Source organism: Geotrypetes seraphini, chromosome 11 (assembly GCF_902459505.1).
Source record: "Geotrypetes seraphini chromosome 11, aGeoSer1.1, whole genome shotgun sequence".
NCBI lineage: Eukaryota > Metazoa > Chordata > Amphibia > Gymnophiona > Dermophiidae > Geotrypetes > Geotrypetes seraphini.
The window spans coordinates 71,164,820-71,182,230 of NC_047094.1; the positions used below are offsets into that span (position 1 = coordinate 71,164,820).

Consider the following 17,411-nt stretch of genomic DNA (forward strand, 5'->3'; position numbering starts at 1 on the left):
GTCCACAGGGAAATGTACTTGGAAACATTTTGCACATGACAAAAAATGTTTGCTCACTGCAGTCTAGTCTTTAAAGAGAACCACGGATGCATGTTTTTTGGGAAAACTCATGCATACCATGACATTCCTGTTTTCTGAGTCAAAACTGGGACCTGCACAAATGACTTCAAATTATTGGATGATAGATTTGGTGTAAGTTGTTTAATCAAACTCAGCTGCTCTAGCACCCTTTGGCTCAACTTTGAAATATGCATGCCAAAATTCAACAAAGAATCCAACCAGACCTCTGTTGTCAACAGCTTTTCTTGAAAAATAGGAAAACATGCAAAATGGAGTTATTGCAAGGAACTGAGTTGTAGTACCGTATGTTCATTTGTTTTTCTTATATAGATTATTTTGTTTTTCAGGACTGACTGTACCTAAACCAGCCTTCATGTTTTATAGTTGGCATCATCAGAAGCAAGCTCATAACTCCAGTGATTCTGATGAAGAATGGACACCCAGAAAATCAAGTAAAGAGTGAACTTCTTTGTTACTCTAGTCTTCTTTGAGACTCTAGTCACATACAGTATTTATTCATTTTAAATTTATTCAACATTACTTATATGCCACAAATTTAATTGCAGCTTGAACTTTAGTGGTAATATTGCTAGATTTAGCTAATGGCCTTTGGTTGCTATTTTGAACCTGGGTGCTGACAAGATAAGAATGACTTCAAGAGTCACCTGGTCTTGTAGGCAGGGTTGCTTTCACAGCTAGCCACACAAGACCAGGTAACAGGTAGAGCCATTTTTTAAGAGCCTTGAGAAGAAGACATGTTGTGGAATTCCTTGAGGCAGCAATAATAAAACAGATGAACTCTTGTCCAGCCACCTCAAGCTGGATCTTTGTTCATCAATTAATCTTTTTGAGATACGTATTACTTTGATTGTTGTTTGGGCTCTTTCTTAATTTTGTTATCCTAGCATAGGACAAACATATAGCTAGATACTAGAACAGACATTTTGAGACAGCATCTGGAAGTCCCAAAAAATTGAGGTTTCATTCAAAGTGATTTCAGTGGTCAAGAGAGGCTCCTGCCCACTTAAGTCATGCTCAGTGGGCCAATCACTGATATTCAGAAGCACTTTACCAGGCATTGTAACTGAATATCAGCATTATGAAAGTGGGCATGAGAAGGGAATTCCGAGGTGGGAGTGGTGGGGAGAAGCCCGTAGTTAGGCAATATTCAGTGCTACACAAAAGGCTGTCTTAACTTTGGTTGCTTGGCTATGTGGATGCCAGCACTGAACATCAGCCAGCACCCATATAACTTCCAAGTCACCAACTGGATGACCATCCCCTGCCTTTTCAGGCCCACCCAATCTATTCTAACTTCCCCCCACCCTGAACAGCAATTCTTTCCTGGCCTTCCCAAACATTGATACCTACTCCCAACCAAGCAGCAGTGCCCAACCTTACTCCCAAACTCCTCTGAACCAGCAGGAAAACCTCAACCAGAACTCCCTCACTTCTTGTACAATCCTTCTAGAAGCTAAACTCGAGGGATCTTGCATCCTTTGTAGCCTTGGCTGCAGGGCTAATAAAACTTGTTCCCACCCATTCAGGCTACCTGCCTGGGAGCTTCCTGTCATGCTCAATTTGTTCCTGCACTCTCGCTGCATGGTTGAAATCAGTCTCTTCTGCTCATGATTTGTTTTCAATTCCTAGTCTTTATTTGATCACTCTGTGGGAGTGATCCTTCGGTGGAAGATTGCAGACATTTTAAATTTTGTCTGCTTCTGGAGTGTGCTGTGTAAGCTTAAACTGTAGTAAGCCCTCTAGACAGCCTGCAGATTGAATCGGGTCTCTGGGATCAGGAGCCATCTCTCCCTTGGTTCGTCCGCAAAGGGGTGGAGCACAGGCTGCTGCAGTTCCGTGGAGGTACGCCAGGATTGGAACTGAACTGCGTGTCTTCCCTAATTTCCCTGAGGGGTCCTGGTGGTCATGATCTGCGGTGACAGGGAAGGTGAGGTGATCAGAAGACCTGAAAAATCAAGTTTAATCAGCTCCTGAGGTACTGATCTCCTTGCTTGTACTATGTATTGCAGGCTGCCATAGACTTTAATTGCAGCACAGCTCTCTGTGGTGTCTGTGAGTCAGAGTTTGCTGATTTTGGGGGGTGCTGAAATTGGGGTTTTAGGTGGTTTCCCTGCATGCCCTGGTCGTCGTCCCCTGTAAAATCATAAAATTGCCGTTTTTTTGCGATTCTCTGAGTTTTTCCCAGGCAGTTTTAATGCAAAATCGGCACCCGCAGTGGCCATCTTGGATTTTCTCAGTGGCGTATCTAGGGGGGGGGGGTCTACCCTGGGTGCACACCCTAAGGAGGTGCACAGGAGAGAGCTGAACGGGGATGACGGGGGACCTGCAGGGATCCTGCGGGGTTAAATACAACTCGAGCCGCGAGGCTCATCTTCTGTTCCTACCTGCCCTGCTGCGCACACATAGCCGACCGGAAGTCTTCCCCGATGTCAGCGCTGACGTCGGAGGGCGGGCTTACGCAAAGCCTGCCCTCCAACGTCAGTGCTGACATTGGGAAAGACTTCCGGTCAGCTATGTGTGTAGGGCAGGTAGGAAATAGAAGACGAGCCTCGCGACTCGAGCTCCATTTGGCTGAGAAAGTTGCTGAGATGAGGGCTGGGAGGCAAACGTGGAACACAAAAGGGGGAGGGAGTGCATTTTTGGACACAAGGCATGAACTTGGAAAAGAGGATGGAGGAAAGGAAAGAAAGAGATGCTGATGTGGGGGAGGGAATGCGTTTTTGGACACAGAAGGCATGAACTTGGGAGAGAGGAAGGGAGGGAAAGAGATGCTGAGGTGGGAGAGGGAGTGCATTTTTGGACACAAAGCATGAACTTGGGAGAGAGGATGGAGGAAGGGAGGGAATGAGGTGGGGAGGGAGTGCGTTTTTGGACACAAGGCATGAACTTGGGAAAGAGGATGGAGGAAGGGAGGGAAAGAGATGCTGAGGTGGGGGAATGCGTTTTTGGACACAGAAGGCATGAACTTGGGAGAGAGAAAGGGAGGGAAAGAGATGCTGAGGTGGGAGAGGGAGTGCATTTTTGGATACAAGGCATGAACTTGGGAGAGAGGATGGAGGAAGGGAGGAAAAGAGGTGGGGGAGGGAGTGCATTTTTTGGACACAAGGCATGAACTTGGGAGAGAGGATGGAGAAAGGGAGGGGAAGAGGTAAGGGAGGCAGTGCGTTTTTGGACACAAGGCATGAACTTGGGAAAGAGGATGGAGGAAGGGAGGGGAAGAGGTAAGGGAGGGAGTGCGTTTTTGGACACAGAAGGCATGAACTTGGGAGAGAGGAAGGGAAGGAAAGAGATAGGTGGGGGAAGGAATACGTTTTTGGACACAGAAGGTATGGACTTGGGAAAGATGAAGGGAGGGAAAGAGATGGTTGTGTACATGGGGAATGGAAGAAAGGAGAATTTTTGGTCATAGGGAGGGAGGGAGGTACAGATAAGAGGGAGAAATATTGTGGTGGAACGGACAGATTGAAATGGATGCAAGAGGGAGGAATGTTGGACATAGTGGTGAAGGGAATGGAGGGAGAAATGTGGCATGGTGCTGGAGAGGGGTGATAGAAAGATAAATGTTGGGCATGAGACTGGTGGGCAGGGGCGAAAGATGAGAAAGGGATAAATGCAGGACCATGGTAGGAGGAACCAATGGACAGCAACAGAAGAATTTACAGAAGATGGGAAAGCAGAAAAAAGAAACTGGGATGAACTTTATGGAAAAATAAGTCTCCAGACAACAAAGGTAAAAAATGGAATTTATTGACTAAAATATGTTAGCTTTGGGAAATGTATATAGCAGATATCTTTGTATTGTGTTCAAAAGAAAAGGAAATGCATTTCTGGTTTTATTTCTACAGTGTTGAAGACCGTTGCTGTGACTGGTAGGGATCCCCAAGCACTGCCAGCAGAGGACCTCCTCTAGAGACGGCCAGAACTCCCCTCCACCAAGCACAGCAGTCACTGGCAACATCCATGAGCCACTGAGGTGCCAGCATCTATGACTCAGGCACGCTACTGCTGCCTGCCAAGCTTGGCAAAAGGGACCCCCGGCCAACTGCAAAGGAAGTCCTCAGCTGACAGCTTGGGAGTTCTCATCAGCTGAGTATTTATATTTTATATTTACATTAGAGGCTCTGGTAGAGACCCGTTTAAAAAGTATGTATTCTTCCCAATTAATATTTCCAAATTAATAAAGTGTCTTTGCTTATTTGTAAATGGGTCTCTAACAGAGCCTTTAATTCAGTAGCATAATTAAATGAAATAACTATTTCTGAAGTTTATAGGGATGGGCGGGGATAAAGGGGATTCCTTGCAGGGACGGGTGGGGACGGAGGGGATTCCTCGCGGGGATGTGTGGGGATGGAGGGATTCCTCACGAGGACGGGTGAGATTTCTGTCCCTGCGCAACTCTCTAGTGCACAGCCGGCCACCCTCCCTATTCTGCTGCTGCTGCTGCTTTCCTTAACCAGCAGCAGCGGCAGTAAACAGGGGTGTCCATGGGTGTTCACCGGCGTTGCTCATCTTCTGGCCAGCTCCCCTGCTGAAAGCCACAGGCGTCTGCTCCTCGCGCAATCCGCAGCTGCATTGGAAGCGTTCCCTCTGACATCACAATGTCAGAGAGAAGGCTTCCAATGCAGCCGCGGATCACGCGGGGAGTGGATGCCCGCGGCTTTAAGCAGGGGAGCTGGCCAGACATGCTAGGCAGGGAAGGAGGGAGGGTAGAAATGCTGCACAGGGAAGGGGGAAGGGTAGAAATGCTGCACAGGAAAGGGGGGAGAAATGCTGCAAAGGCAAGGGGGAGACATGTTGCTGCTGCTGCTGCTGCACAGGGAAGGGAGGGTAGAAATACTGCACAGGCAAGGGGGGAAGACATGCTGCTGCTGCAGCACCCAATTGGGGAGAGAGAGGGAAGGAGGGAGAAGGGAGAGGAACCAGAGATGCCAAGTCCATGGGAGGGAGGGAAAGGAAAAAAGGAGAGGAGATACCAGACCATGGAGGGAGAGGAAGAGATGCCATGACATGAGGGAAGGGAAGGAGATAGAGATACCACACCATGGTGTGGAGTGGGAAGGAAGGAAGGAAAGGAGAAGAGAAAGAGAGAGATGCCAAAGTATAGGGGAGGGGGTGGAGACAGAAAAATGGAGAGGGGTGTAGCTGAAATGAATCATGTGCAAAGGAGAGAAGGGACCCCAGATATACAGTTTATTGAAGGGACATAGAAAGAGGGAAGATGCCATATGGAAGAGAGAGAGGGTGGACAGTAGATGGAAGGGGCAGAGAGAGTGTGGGCAGTGGATGGAAGTGGTAGAGAAAGAGGGCAGAAGCTGGGTGAAAGGGGCAAAGAGAGGACAGATGTTGCATGGAAGGGAGAGAAGACAAATGCTGTATATAAGAAAGCAAAGAAGATGATTAAAGCAGAAACGACAAAAGGTAGAAAGATTTTTTTGTTGCTTTACTTAGAATCAAGTAGTATTGTAACTGTATTGATAAAAGTTTATAAATAGGAAATGGAAATAAAGCAATTTTTTGAACTAAACCCCTTTCCTCAGGTCAGGATACCATAACAGCAGTATACTGTACTGTTCTGAGGAAAGATTTGGCCTCTGAAAGTTAATTGAAAAATTGATTACTCCAATAAAATGGTATTTTCTTATTTCTCATTATTTGTTTTATTTTTATTTGTTAATTTGTAAAGTGGTGATTGTTATGTATCAGTTTTTTCAAATTAACATCTACTGTCTTTATATTTTGCACAGTATTAGGGGACATGTGTCACTGTTTTTGTGGTGCTGTGGTGATGCATTGTATGCAGAGTCTGGTTTCTTGGCGGTTCAGTTTAACTTTTGTCTACATATTTCTATTTTTAGTTTGTGATTATTCCATATTGGGCGAGGGTGTATCTCTGTTCTGTGTGTAAGAAAAGGACATAGTTTTCAGTTGGCATTGACTACAGGATCAATTGATTGTGCGGGATCTGGCTTGTTTAGTTTTACAATGTATGTGTTGGTGTTCTAGTGCTCACTGCAGTGTTTAAGATGCTACCTTTTCCTAGGTACACTCTTGTTGTGCGATATGTGGATTGTTACTAAAAATCATATTTTTGCTATAGATGGGGGGGTGTCAAAAAATGATGGGCCCCGGGTGTCACATATGCTAGGTACCCGCTGGTAGCCCAGATGTGATGAAAAACCAATGTATGATAGAGTAAACACTTTCAACACTGAATGTGAAGATTCCAAAAATGTAAGACAGGAACAGCATAGACTTAACTCAATCCAAAAAATGAAGGAAAAAGCCTCAGAAAGGGCCCTCCCACGACTGCTTTGAAAAATTGCGAGCCATGGAATCGAGGGTGAAATACTCACTTGGATTAAAAACTGGATGGCAGATAGGAAACAGAGAGTGGGGGTAAATGGACAATACTCAGACTGGAAAAGCGTCACGAGTGAAGTGCCGCAGGATTCGGTGCTTGGACCCATGTTCTTCAACATATTTATAAATGACCTAGAAATTGGTACGATGAGTGAGGTGATTAAATTTGCAGACGATACGAAGTTATTAAGAGTAGTGAAGACGCAAAAGGATTGCGAAGATCTGCAACGTGACATAAACACGCTCAAGAAATGAGCCATGACATGGCAAATGAGGTTTAACATGGATAAGTGTAAGGTGAGAACACAGTGAAAAAATAGAAAAAGTAGGGAAATGTTTTAGGAAAGATGGCGTGTAAGAATGTGGAGATAAAAAAAATCTTAAATCTAAACATAAATGGTCTCCATTTACCCCCACTCTCTGTTTCCTATCCGCCAACCAGTTTTTAATCCACATGAGCATTTCACCCTCGATTCCATGGCTCGCAATTTTTCGTAGTCGTTCATTCGAAACCTTGTTGAATGCCTTCTGAAAATCCAGATATACAATGTCTTTTGGAAGCGCTTCTGAAGGGCATAGGCACTATTCCTCTATCCCAGACCCTTCCTCGTCTTCAACTATACTATCCTCGCTGGGAACTGATTACCACAGATTCTGGGTCCTCACAGTCATTCGAGAGGGATACTCTGTTCACTTCATCAACATTCCTCCAGATCATCCTCCAAGAGAGTCTTCTTTCAACCCTCAGCAGACGTCCCTTCTTCTTCGGGAGATAGCATCCCTTCTCCTTCTCAATGCCATCGAAAGGTTCCTTCTTGGTAGAGAAACTGGGGGTTTTACTCCCAATATTTTCTCATCTTAGTCCAATTTTAGACCTCAGGGGTCTCAACAAGTTTCTAGTGAAGGAAAAGTTTCTTATGCTATCTCTGGCAACTTTATATCCTCTCAGATCGCAACAAGAAAACAAATGGGACATAGCACTGCAGGGGTACAAACTCTATCACGAAGACAGGCCAGGCCAGAAAGGAGGAGGAATAGCCCTATACATAAAGGAAAACATACACTCGACCAGAGTGGACACAGCAGCGATGACTAACAAATTGGAATCGCTATGGGTTAAAATACCGGAAGGAAAGGGCCCGAGATAAAGATGGGCCAGTACTATCATCCACCTGGGCAAACCGAAGCAAACGATGAAGACATGAAAGCCGAATTGAAGCGAGAATGCAAAAATGGTAACACAATTGTTATGGGAGACTTCAACTATCCCGGGATAGACTGGAGTCTTGGAAACTCACAATGCGCTAGGGAGTCTGGATTTCTGGAGGCTATACAGGACAGCTTCATGGAGCAGCTTGTCAGAGATCCGACGAGAGGGAACGCCACTCTGTATCTAATCCTTAATGGGCTAAGAGGACCTGCAAAGGAAGTGGAAGTAGTGGGACCGTTGGGAAACAGCGATCACAATATGATCAAGTTCAAAGTTGAAGTAAGAATATCAAAGGGAAAAAGAACCACAGCGACAACTTTTAACTTCAAGAAACGAAACTACGAAGCGATGAGAAAAATGGTGAGGAAGAAACTTAGGGACAGCTCAAAGAAATCGCAGACTGTAGAGCAAGCCTGGTCTTTATTCAAGGACATGGTGGTGAGGCGCAAAAACAGCCTAACAAAAGACCCGGCGTGGATAACTAAAGAAATAAAGAAAGCGATAGGAGATAAGAAAAATTCATTCCGGAAATGGAAAGAGTACAAAAGCGGGGAGAACTGGAAAGAGCACAGGAAGCATCAAAAAGAATGTCACCGCATGGTTAGAAGAGCAAAAATAGAATATGAAGAGAGGCTAGCCAGGGAAATTTCAAACCGTTCTTCAGATATGTTAAAGGGAAGCAGCCAACAAGGTTGGAGGTGGGACCGCTGGATGACGGAGATAGGAAAGGAGTGGTGATGGAGGAAAAAGAAGTGGCGGATAGACTAAACATGTTCTTTTCGTCAGTATTTACAAAAAAGGACACATCCAAATTGCCAGAACCTGAAAAAATCTTCAAAGGAAATCAAGCAGAAAAATTAACATCCATAGAGGTAAGCCTTGAAGACGTATATGAGCAGATAGATAGATTAAATACTGACAAATCTCTGGGCCTGGACGGAATCCACCCTAGGATATTGAAAGAACTAAAGGAGGAAGTATCGGAACTACTACAGCAGGTTTGTAATCTATCCCTGAAAACAGGCGTGATCCCGGAGGATTGGAAAATAGCTAATGTTACGCCCATCTTTAAAAAAAGATCAAGAGTGTGATAAGCGGACTATGCCTGCTAGGAGTGTCCCTAGCTCAGATTCTAGGTTAAGTCCTGCCACAGTCCAGAATCTGCCTTTTTCCCCATATTCTGCCACTCTGTCTGAATATCCTGCTAGGGCCAGTAGAGGGAGTAAGAAAGCAGCAGTGCTGAATTCCCATCCCCCTCTGAGTCACAAGATGAATCTCAGGAAATCCTTTTCACCTGAGGGTTCAAGTTTCAAGTTTATTATGGGACTTGATAAATCGCTTAATCAAATATTCTAAGCGATGTACATTAAAATTTACAATATAAATCTAAAATACGGTAACAATACATTACATTACAATGCAGACAATATATTTAAGTAATAACTAAAAAACAATAAATTTAAGCATAGTTAAACAAAGAAAAAGAAGGGAAGAAATCCAATTTTAAATAAAGATAAGACAATGAAGGAAAACACAAAATAATGTAATTAGAACAGGATTGATCAAATAATCATCATTCTTAAAATATAAAAGAATTATGTGAAGAAGGCATCATTAAAACGGTAAAATTTTAACACAGATTTAAATTTACCCAATAAATTGACCAATAAACAGAATTTATAAAATAAATAAATTATGTAAAAAAAGCGTCTTTAAAAAGGAAAGTTTTTAACGCAGTTTTAAATTTACCCAAGTCTTTCTCATCCCGCAGCACAATAGGAAGGGCATTCCAAGTTTGCGGTGCCATACAGGAAAAAATAAATTGTCTCCTAGTATTAATAATTTTTAATGATGGAATTGTTAGCAGATTTTGTTCGCTAGATCTTAAAATTCTTTTAGTAGAATAAGGTTGGGGGCGGGGCTGCAAGCTATTTTCTCTGAAGGCCAGGCTCTTAGGGAGACAGAAGGGAGAGGAACAGCAAGAGGGAAGGTCGCAAGGCTCGGGGTAGAGAGCTCCTGATGGCAGACCAGCTCCAGAGGACATGGAGATTACTGAGGCTGAAGGAGAATTGCCTACCAGCCTGAGTGAGGAACCGTTGGCTATGGAATTAGAAACAAGCCCTGAAGCCTGTGTTGAAATGACCCCTGATTATACTCCCATGGAAGTTTGCACCACAAAAGCAAGTACTATTTGAATTTTGCTGGAGTTTGTTTTGGACTTTTCTTTGGGTTTTTGCTGTCTGATCTAATCTTACTCAAGTTAAAGAGTGGATGGGACTATGCTAAGTTAAGCAAGGACTTTTTCTTTTTGGAAGTTTGTAGTTTTCTTCCTTGAAAGGAAAATGGTGGTTTTTTTTTCTTCTTTTTGAAATGAAGCCTCCTTGCTGTGCGGAGACAGTGGGGTAAGCCCCGTGTTACGTGGTGGGATAGCGGGCCTAAGTTCAGGCAAGAATAAGACCACACGGTGCACACTGTCCTTCCAGCCTCAAGTGGCTGAAGAAGCCAGTACTTCTATATTGTCTGGTTATTTTAAGTTTTGGGAGGAAAAGTTTTTTTTTCTTCTTTGCTTTTGAACTCTATGGTGACTATAATTTAAATGAGAGTTTGTTTAAGTTGAACTCTTTTTAAGTTCTCAACCAAAGACTATTTTTTTGGAACTTTGTGCTTGATGATATGAGAATTTTGTAATCCTGACAAGCAAATTATTCTTTTTCTTTGTTTTGAACAATTAAATAAAAACCTGAATTATTGTTTGAAAGCTGTCCCTTTTTCTGAAACGTGAAAACAAGTCATCCTTGTGAGACATGCAGCAACTCACAAGAGTTTAATTGTGGCCAGTATTCCCAGGCCCTCTGCCTGGAGTGTGCGGGTTACAAGAGGTGACCCGTGGAACTACAGACCAGTAAGTTTGACTTCAGTTCCGGGGAAGATGGCAGAAGCACTAATAAAAGAAAGCATCGATGAACATCTTGAAAGGAATAAACTGATGAAAACAAGCCAACATGGATTCTGCAAGGGAAGATCGTGCCTAACGAACTTATTGCACTTTTTCGAAGGAATTAACAAACAAATGGACAAAGGGGACCCCAGTGTTCTCCCCAGAAATTTTTTCCAGCCGGGTGGCATGAAAAAGTAGCCGGGTGGGGCGGGGCAGGGCAGGGCAGGGAAATTTGGTAGTGGGGAAAATTAAATGTATACTATTTTTATTAGTTAATTATTATTATTTTCCAATGCTCGATATGACTTCCTTTTTTAAGGTTTGTCACTTGTGCCAGAATATTTTTACTAAATTTAAGAAGTATCCAATTCTAGAAGTGAATAATTAGATATTCACCCTCTTTCAAACAGTATAGAAGTTTAAAAAAGGGAAATGAGTTAATGAAGTCATTAGGTTCAATCTAACCATTTATTTCTGCATGAATTTAAACAACTAAAAAAAAAAAGATAAATATAGCTCATCCAGTCATACAAGAAATGGCTGTACAACACCTCTAATAATGTTTTGATCACTAGGTTCCTTCCTGAGGTCTCACTGAGGATATGAAATAGATGCTATCCCCACTTCCAGACTTCTTCCACATAATTTATGGAGAGATGTTACTGAGCCTTGAAGGACACCTGTGTGATTGATCTTTATCTGCTTCTTTTTTATTTTGCTGTAGTGCAAAGTAAGAGCTAGGGCAAAACAGTATAGGTAAAGATGCAGGTAATAATTAGCAATGTATTAAAAATATTTTATTTTTATTTGCTTATAATGTAATTTGAAAGCTGCTTGATGATAATACAACTTTAATTTAATTATTTATAATGTGTGTGTCTGTGTGTTGGGGGGGGACAACACCTACGTCAACAGTAAAGTTAGAATAGGGTCATTAAATCCAGTGGTGTACCTAGTATATATGACAGCCAGTGCTAATCATTTTTTTAACAACCCTCTCCTCTATATAAAAAAAGATATTTTTAGTAATAATCCATGAGTCACACAATAAGGGTGCATCTAGGAAAAGGCAGCATCTTAAACACTGCAGTGAGCATTAGAACACCAACACACGCATTGTAAAACTAAACAAACCAGATCCTACACAGTCAATTGATCCTGTAGTCGATGCTAACAGAAAGCCATGTCCTTTTCATACACACAGAACAAAGATACACCCTTGCCCAATATGGAATATTCACAAACTAAAAATAGAAATATGTAGACAAAAGTTAAACTGAACCAAGAAACCAGACTCTGCATACAATGCAACACCACAGAAACAGTGATACATGTCCCCTAATACTGTGCAAAATATAAAGACAGTAGATGTAAATTTGAAAAAAACTTCTACATAACAGTCACCACTTTACAAATTAACAAATAGAAATAAAATAATGAGAAATATGAAAATTCCATTTTATTGGACTAATCCATTTTTCAATTAGCTTTCAGAGGCCAAATCTTTCTTCAAGACAGTACAGTATACAGCTGTTATCCCAGGACAAGCAGGCAGGTATTCTCACTAGTGGGTGATGTCATCCGACAGAGCCCCGATACGGACATCTTGCAAGCATGTCTTGCTTGAAGAAACTCAGAAGTTTCGAGATGCCCGCACCGCGCATGCGCCAGTGCCTTCCTGCCTGATGCTCCGGGCGTGTCTCCTCAGTTCTTTTTCTTCCGCGGAGCTGAGAAGTCTATCTTCAATTTGCGCCCATTGAATATCTTTTTTGCCTTCTTTTTGCCGCGGGTTGAGTTCTTTTGGGCTCTCCTGTGCGTTTATTTCTTTCTTTGATTTCTTTTTTCAAAAAAAAAAAAAAAAATTTTTCCTTCCGACTCCGAGTCGGCCGCGTGGCTGAGGCCCCGCGCCTTCGACCTTGCGGCGGAGCTTTTTCGGCCTATGTCCCGGCCGATTACCGGTTTCAAAAAGTGTAGCAAGTGCCAGCGCGCGATTTCGCTCACGGACCCTCATCGACGCTGCTTACAGTGTCTGGGACCGGATCACTTTCCGAAATCGTGCCGGCCTTGCTCCACTCTGACGGCGAGAGCGTTTAAGCGCCGCTGTCTGCTCTGGGAGTCCATGTTCAAGATGGATGCTTCGTCAGCGCCTGCAGCTTCGACATCGACATCGACGGGGGCTTCGACTTCTTCAGCGAAGCCCGCTACCTCCCCAGCTGCTTCGGGCCTTCTGAAACCGGCATCATTCACCCCGGTTTCGGCCCCGACTTCGGCGCCGGTGCCTTCCTCCGTTCCCTCGGAGCAGGTCTCGACCCCTACAGTTCCACCAGTGGTGCTCAAGGTGCCGAAAGCTGGCAAGCAGAAGCACACTGCACCTAAAGAGCGCGGAGACCGTGCGGAAGGGCCCCCTTTTGGTGCGGATCCCTCCATATCGGCTTCGCTGCGGTCCATTCTGGAGGCTCAGTTCATTGAGCTCATGCAAACCATGGGGCCTCGTCTGATTGCCACCATCCAGGGTGACCTCCCAGCTTCGGCTTCGAGGGGCAGACCGCCCCCTCCTCCTCCTCCATGCCGCACGACCTCGTTGCTCGGCGAGGAGGAGCGGCGAGTGGTGTCCGGGTCCTCGAGGAGGTCCTCCGAGAATGCTATGCCTCCTTTAGAACCGATTCCATCGAGGAGGGCTTCTCTTAGCGAGATGCCTCCTCTGGAGCCCATTCCCTCGAGGAAACCCTCGTTTAGTGACCTGCCTCCCTTGGAACCGATTACTCCGCCCCATGATTCAGTGTGGCGTCCACCTTCAGGGCCATCCAGTCCGGGGCATAGCAGGAAGCAGGACGAGTTCTTCCGAACTCCCTATCAAGCCTGGGCGACGTCCAGAGAAGCACCGACTCTTCCACCTTTGAGATCGACGGCATCGAGTCCGATCTGCTCCTTGGAAGCGTCTGACCCAGTCTCGCACAGAAGGACTCGATCTCCTTCCAGGCATTGGGAGGGGCATCGGTCCAAGCATTCTTCGAAGCATTCCTCTCGACACTCGACCGTCTCACCTCAGAAGAAATTGCCTCGGTTGGGGTATGTTGCTTCGACTGGGTCTCCTCCTCCGGGCCCGGAGTTCGAGGACCCCGAAGTTTTCTACTCGTCCTGTTGTTCACAGGCCTCTTTGGAACATGAGGCTTCGTCTTCTTCTAGTCCGTCTCGCGGACCGGCGACGGCGGACCAATTGTCCTTTTCATCGTTCCTCAGGCAGATGGCGGATGACTTGGACATTACTCTAGATGCAGGGTCTCGATATTCCAAAGAATATCTCGATACCATGCACTTGCCTCGGCCTCCAGCGGAGTCCTTGCGGCTTCCCTTGCACAAGCTCCTCGACCAGACCTTCATGCGCTGCTTTGAGTCTTCTTACTCTATCCCTGCGGTCCCTGGCAAGTTGGATTCACGGTACCGCACGGTACATCATAAAGGCTTCGAGGGTCCTCAGCTTTCGCACCAGTCCCTCCTGGTCGAATCCTCGCTCAAGCGGTCTCATCCTGGCCAGGTCTACGCTTCCGTACCTCCGGGCCGCGAGGGCAGAACCATGGATAAGTTTGGGCGACGCATCTATCAGAATTCGATGATGGCGTCTAGAGTCTTGAATTACAACTTCCACTTTGCAACCTACTTGGAATTTTTTCTACCTGTGCTTCGAAAGTTTACTTCATACATCGAGTCCCAGGCTAGGTTTGAGTTTGAGGAAGTGGTTGCTTCGTTGTCCCAACTCCGACTTCAGTTGATGCAATCTGCCTATGATGCGTTCGAGCTCTCTGCCCGAGCGGCGGCTTGCTCGGTGGCGATGCGCTGGTTGGCCTGGTTGCGGACCATTGATATGGACCCGAATCTTCAGGACTGCCTAGCGAACGTCCCGTGTGCTGGGGCGGATCTTTTTGACAAATCCATCGAGACTGTCACGAAGAAGTTGTCTGATCACGAAAAGTCCTTCCAATCTATCCTTCGGCCGAAGCCCAAGCCTCCACAGTCTCGACCTTCTCGTCCACCGTTGATTTATCAGAGGCGTTATCAGCCGAGGCAAACTCCTCCTGCGAGACAACCGGTGAAGCGTCAGCCTCCCCAGAAGGGTCAGCCCAAGTCTCAGTCGCCGGCTGTTCCTAAGACCACACAGCCTTTTTGACTGTATTGTCGAGGGCATAACCAACCTCGTTCTGCCTCCCCCTGTTTTTCCCATCGGAGGACGCCTCCATCATTTTTATCATCGATGGGAGGCCATAACAACCGACCTCTGGGTCCTTACTATCATCAAGGAGGGATACTCTCTTCATTTCCATCGGGTCCCTCCGGACCACCCTCCAAGAGAGTATCCTTCCAACTTGACTCAGACCGCCCTTCTTCTCCAGGAAGCTCAGGCTTTGCTCCGGCTTCGTGCCGTGGAGCCGGTCCCGACGGACCAACTGAACCAGGGGTTTTACTCCCGGTACTTCCTGGTTCCGAAGAAGACGGGCGACCTGCGACCCATTTTGGACCTCAGGGCCCTCAACAAATTCCTAGTCAAAGAGAGGTTTTGCATGCTAACGCTTGCTTCTCTCTACCCTCTCCTCGAGCAGAACGACTGGTTATGCTCTCTGGATCTCAAGGAGGCCTACACTCACATTCCCATTCATCCGGCCTCCCGCAAGTTCCTCAGAGTTCGGGTGGGACATCTACATCTGCAGTATCGAGTGCTTCCATTCGGCCTGTCCTCGTCTCCCAGAGTCTTCACGAAGTGTCTGGTGGTGGTGGCCGCTGCACTCCGGAACAGGGGTCTTCAGGTATTTCCGTACCTCGACGACTGGCTCATCAAGGCCCCGTCAGCTCCAAAGGTCATTTCGGCGACCTTGACCACGATCTGCTTCCTACAGAGCCTAGGCTTCGAGATCAATTTTCCCAAATCTCATCTGCAGCCTACCCAGTCCCTTCCCTTCATCGGGGCGGTACTGGACACCATTCAGCTTCGAGCATTCCTTCCTCCTCAGCGCCTGGATGCTCTTCTTCGTCTCTGCCAGTCTGTGTCTTCTTGCCAGTCCATCTCAGCGAGACACATGATGGTCCTCCTGGGCCACATGGCCTCTACAGTTCATGTGACCCCCTTTGCCAGGCTCCACCTCAGAACTCCTCAGTGGACCCTAGCTTCTCAATGGACTCAAGTGTCAGACCCGTTGACTCGACACATCATAGTCACTCCTGCTCTTCGGCAGTCTCTACTTTGGTGGATGACCTCTTCGAATCTATCCAGAGGTTTGCTGTTTCACACTCCTCCTCATCAGAAGGTTCTCACAACCGATTCCTCGAACTATGCCTGGGGGGCTCATCTGGATGGGCTTCGCACTCAGGGATTCTGGACCAGTGCGGACCACCTCCATCAGATCAATCTTCTGGAGCTCAGAGCCATCTTCTATGCTCTTCAGGTTTTCAACATCTGCTTCACGACATGGTGGTCCTCATCCGTACAGATAACCAAGTCGCCATGTATTATGTGAACAAGCAGGGGGGCACGGGATCGGCCTCTCTCTGCCAGGAAGCTCTCAGAGTCTGGGATTGGGCAATTCGCCACAATGCCTTCCTCAAGGCTGTCTACATTCAGGGGAAGGACAATGTCTTGGCAGACAAATTGAGTCGTCTCCTCCAGCCTCACGAATGGACTCTCCATTCCAACCCCCTTCATCAGATATTTGCACATTGGGGGACGCCTCAAATAGACCTCTTTGCGGCTCCCCACAACTTCAAACTGCCTCAGTTTTGCTCCAGGATCTACACTCCTCATCGACTCGAGGCAGATGCTTTTCTGCTGGATTGGGGGAATCGATTTCTGTATGCGTTTCCTCCATTTCCTCTCATTCAGAAGACTCTGGTCAAGTTGAAATCAGACCAAGCCACCATGATTCTAATAGCTCCTCGGTGGCCCAGGCAACCTTGATTCTCCCTTCTACTTCAGCTCAGCAGCAGGGAGCCATTCCTTCTTCCAGTGTTTCCTTCACTGCGTACTCAGCATCAGGGGTCTCTGCTTCATCCCAACCTGCAGTCTCTCCACCTGACAGCTTGGTTCCTCTCAACGTAACCCCACACCAGTTTTCCCAGGCGGTGAGGGATGTCGTGGAGGCTTCCCGGAAGCCTGCTACTCGTCAATGCTACTCCCAAAAATGGACTAGATTTTCTTCATGGTGTATTTCCAATTCTAAGGAGCCTCAGCGAGCCTCCCTATCCTCTGTTTTGGACTATCTTTTACATCTGTCTCAGTCTGGTCTCAAGTCGACATCTATACGAGTCCACCTGAGTGCTATTGCGGCTTTCCATCAGCCTCTACAAGGGAAACCTCTCTCTTCTCATCCTGTAGTTTCCAGATTTATGAAAGGACTTTTTCATGTCAATCCTCCCCTCAAACCGCCTCCAGTGGTTTGGGATCTAAATGTTGTCCTTTCTCAGCTTATGAAACCTCCTTTTGAGCCTCTGAGCAAGGCTCCACTAAAGTTTCTCACTTGGAAAATGGTTTTTCTGGTGGCCCTCACATCTGCTCACAGGGTCAGTGAGCTTCAGGCCTTGGTGGCGGACCCACCTTTCACAGTATTTCATCATGACAAGGTGGTCCTCCGCACTCACCCGAAATTCCTGCCTAAAGTGGTCTCTGAATTTCACCTCAACCAATCCATTGTGCTTCCAGTGTTCTTTCCAAAGCCTCATTCTCATCCTGGAAAATCAGCTCTTCACACTCTGGACTGTAAACGTGCTTTGGCTTTCTACTTGGATTGCACCAAACCACACAGAACTGCTTCTCAACTTTTCGTCTCCTTTGATCCA

General features: G+C 46.1%; 1 protein-coding gene across 1 annotated transcript in view; it reads left to right on the forward strand.

Annotated features, from left to right (window-relative positions):
• The window catches only part of LOC117345580 (zinc finger protein 850-like), a 249,153-nt gene that overhangs the window by 77,028 nt on the left and 154,714 nt on the right, over positions 1 to 17,411 (forward strand). Inside the window, exon 4 of the mRNA XM_033914425.1 lies at positions 408 to 512. Within this exon, the coding sequence (XP_033770316.1) occupies positions 408 to 512 (105 nt within the window). The remainder of the gene's footprint in view (positions 1 to 407; positions 513 to 17,411) is intronic.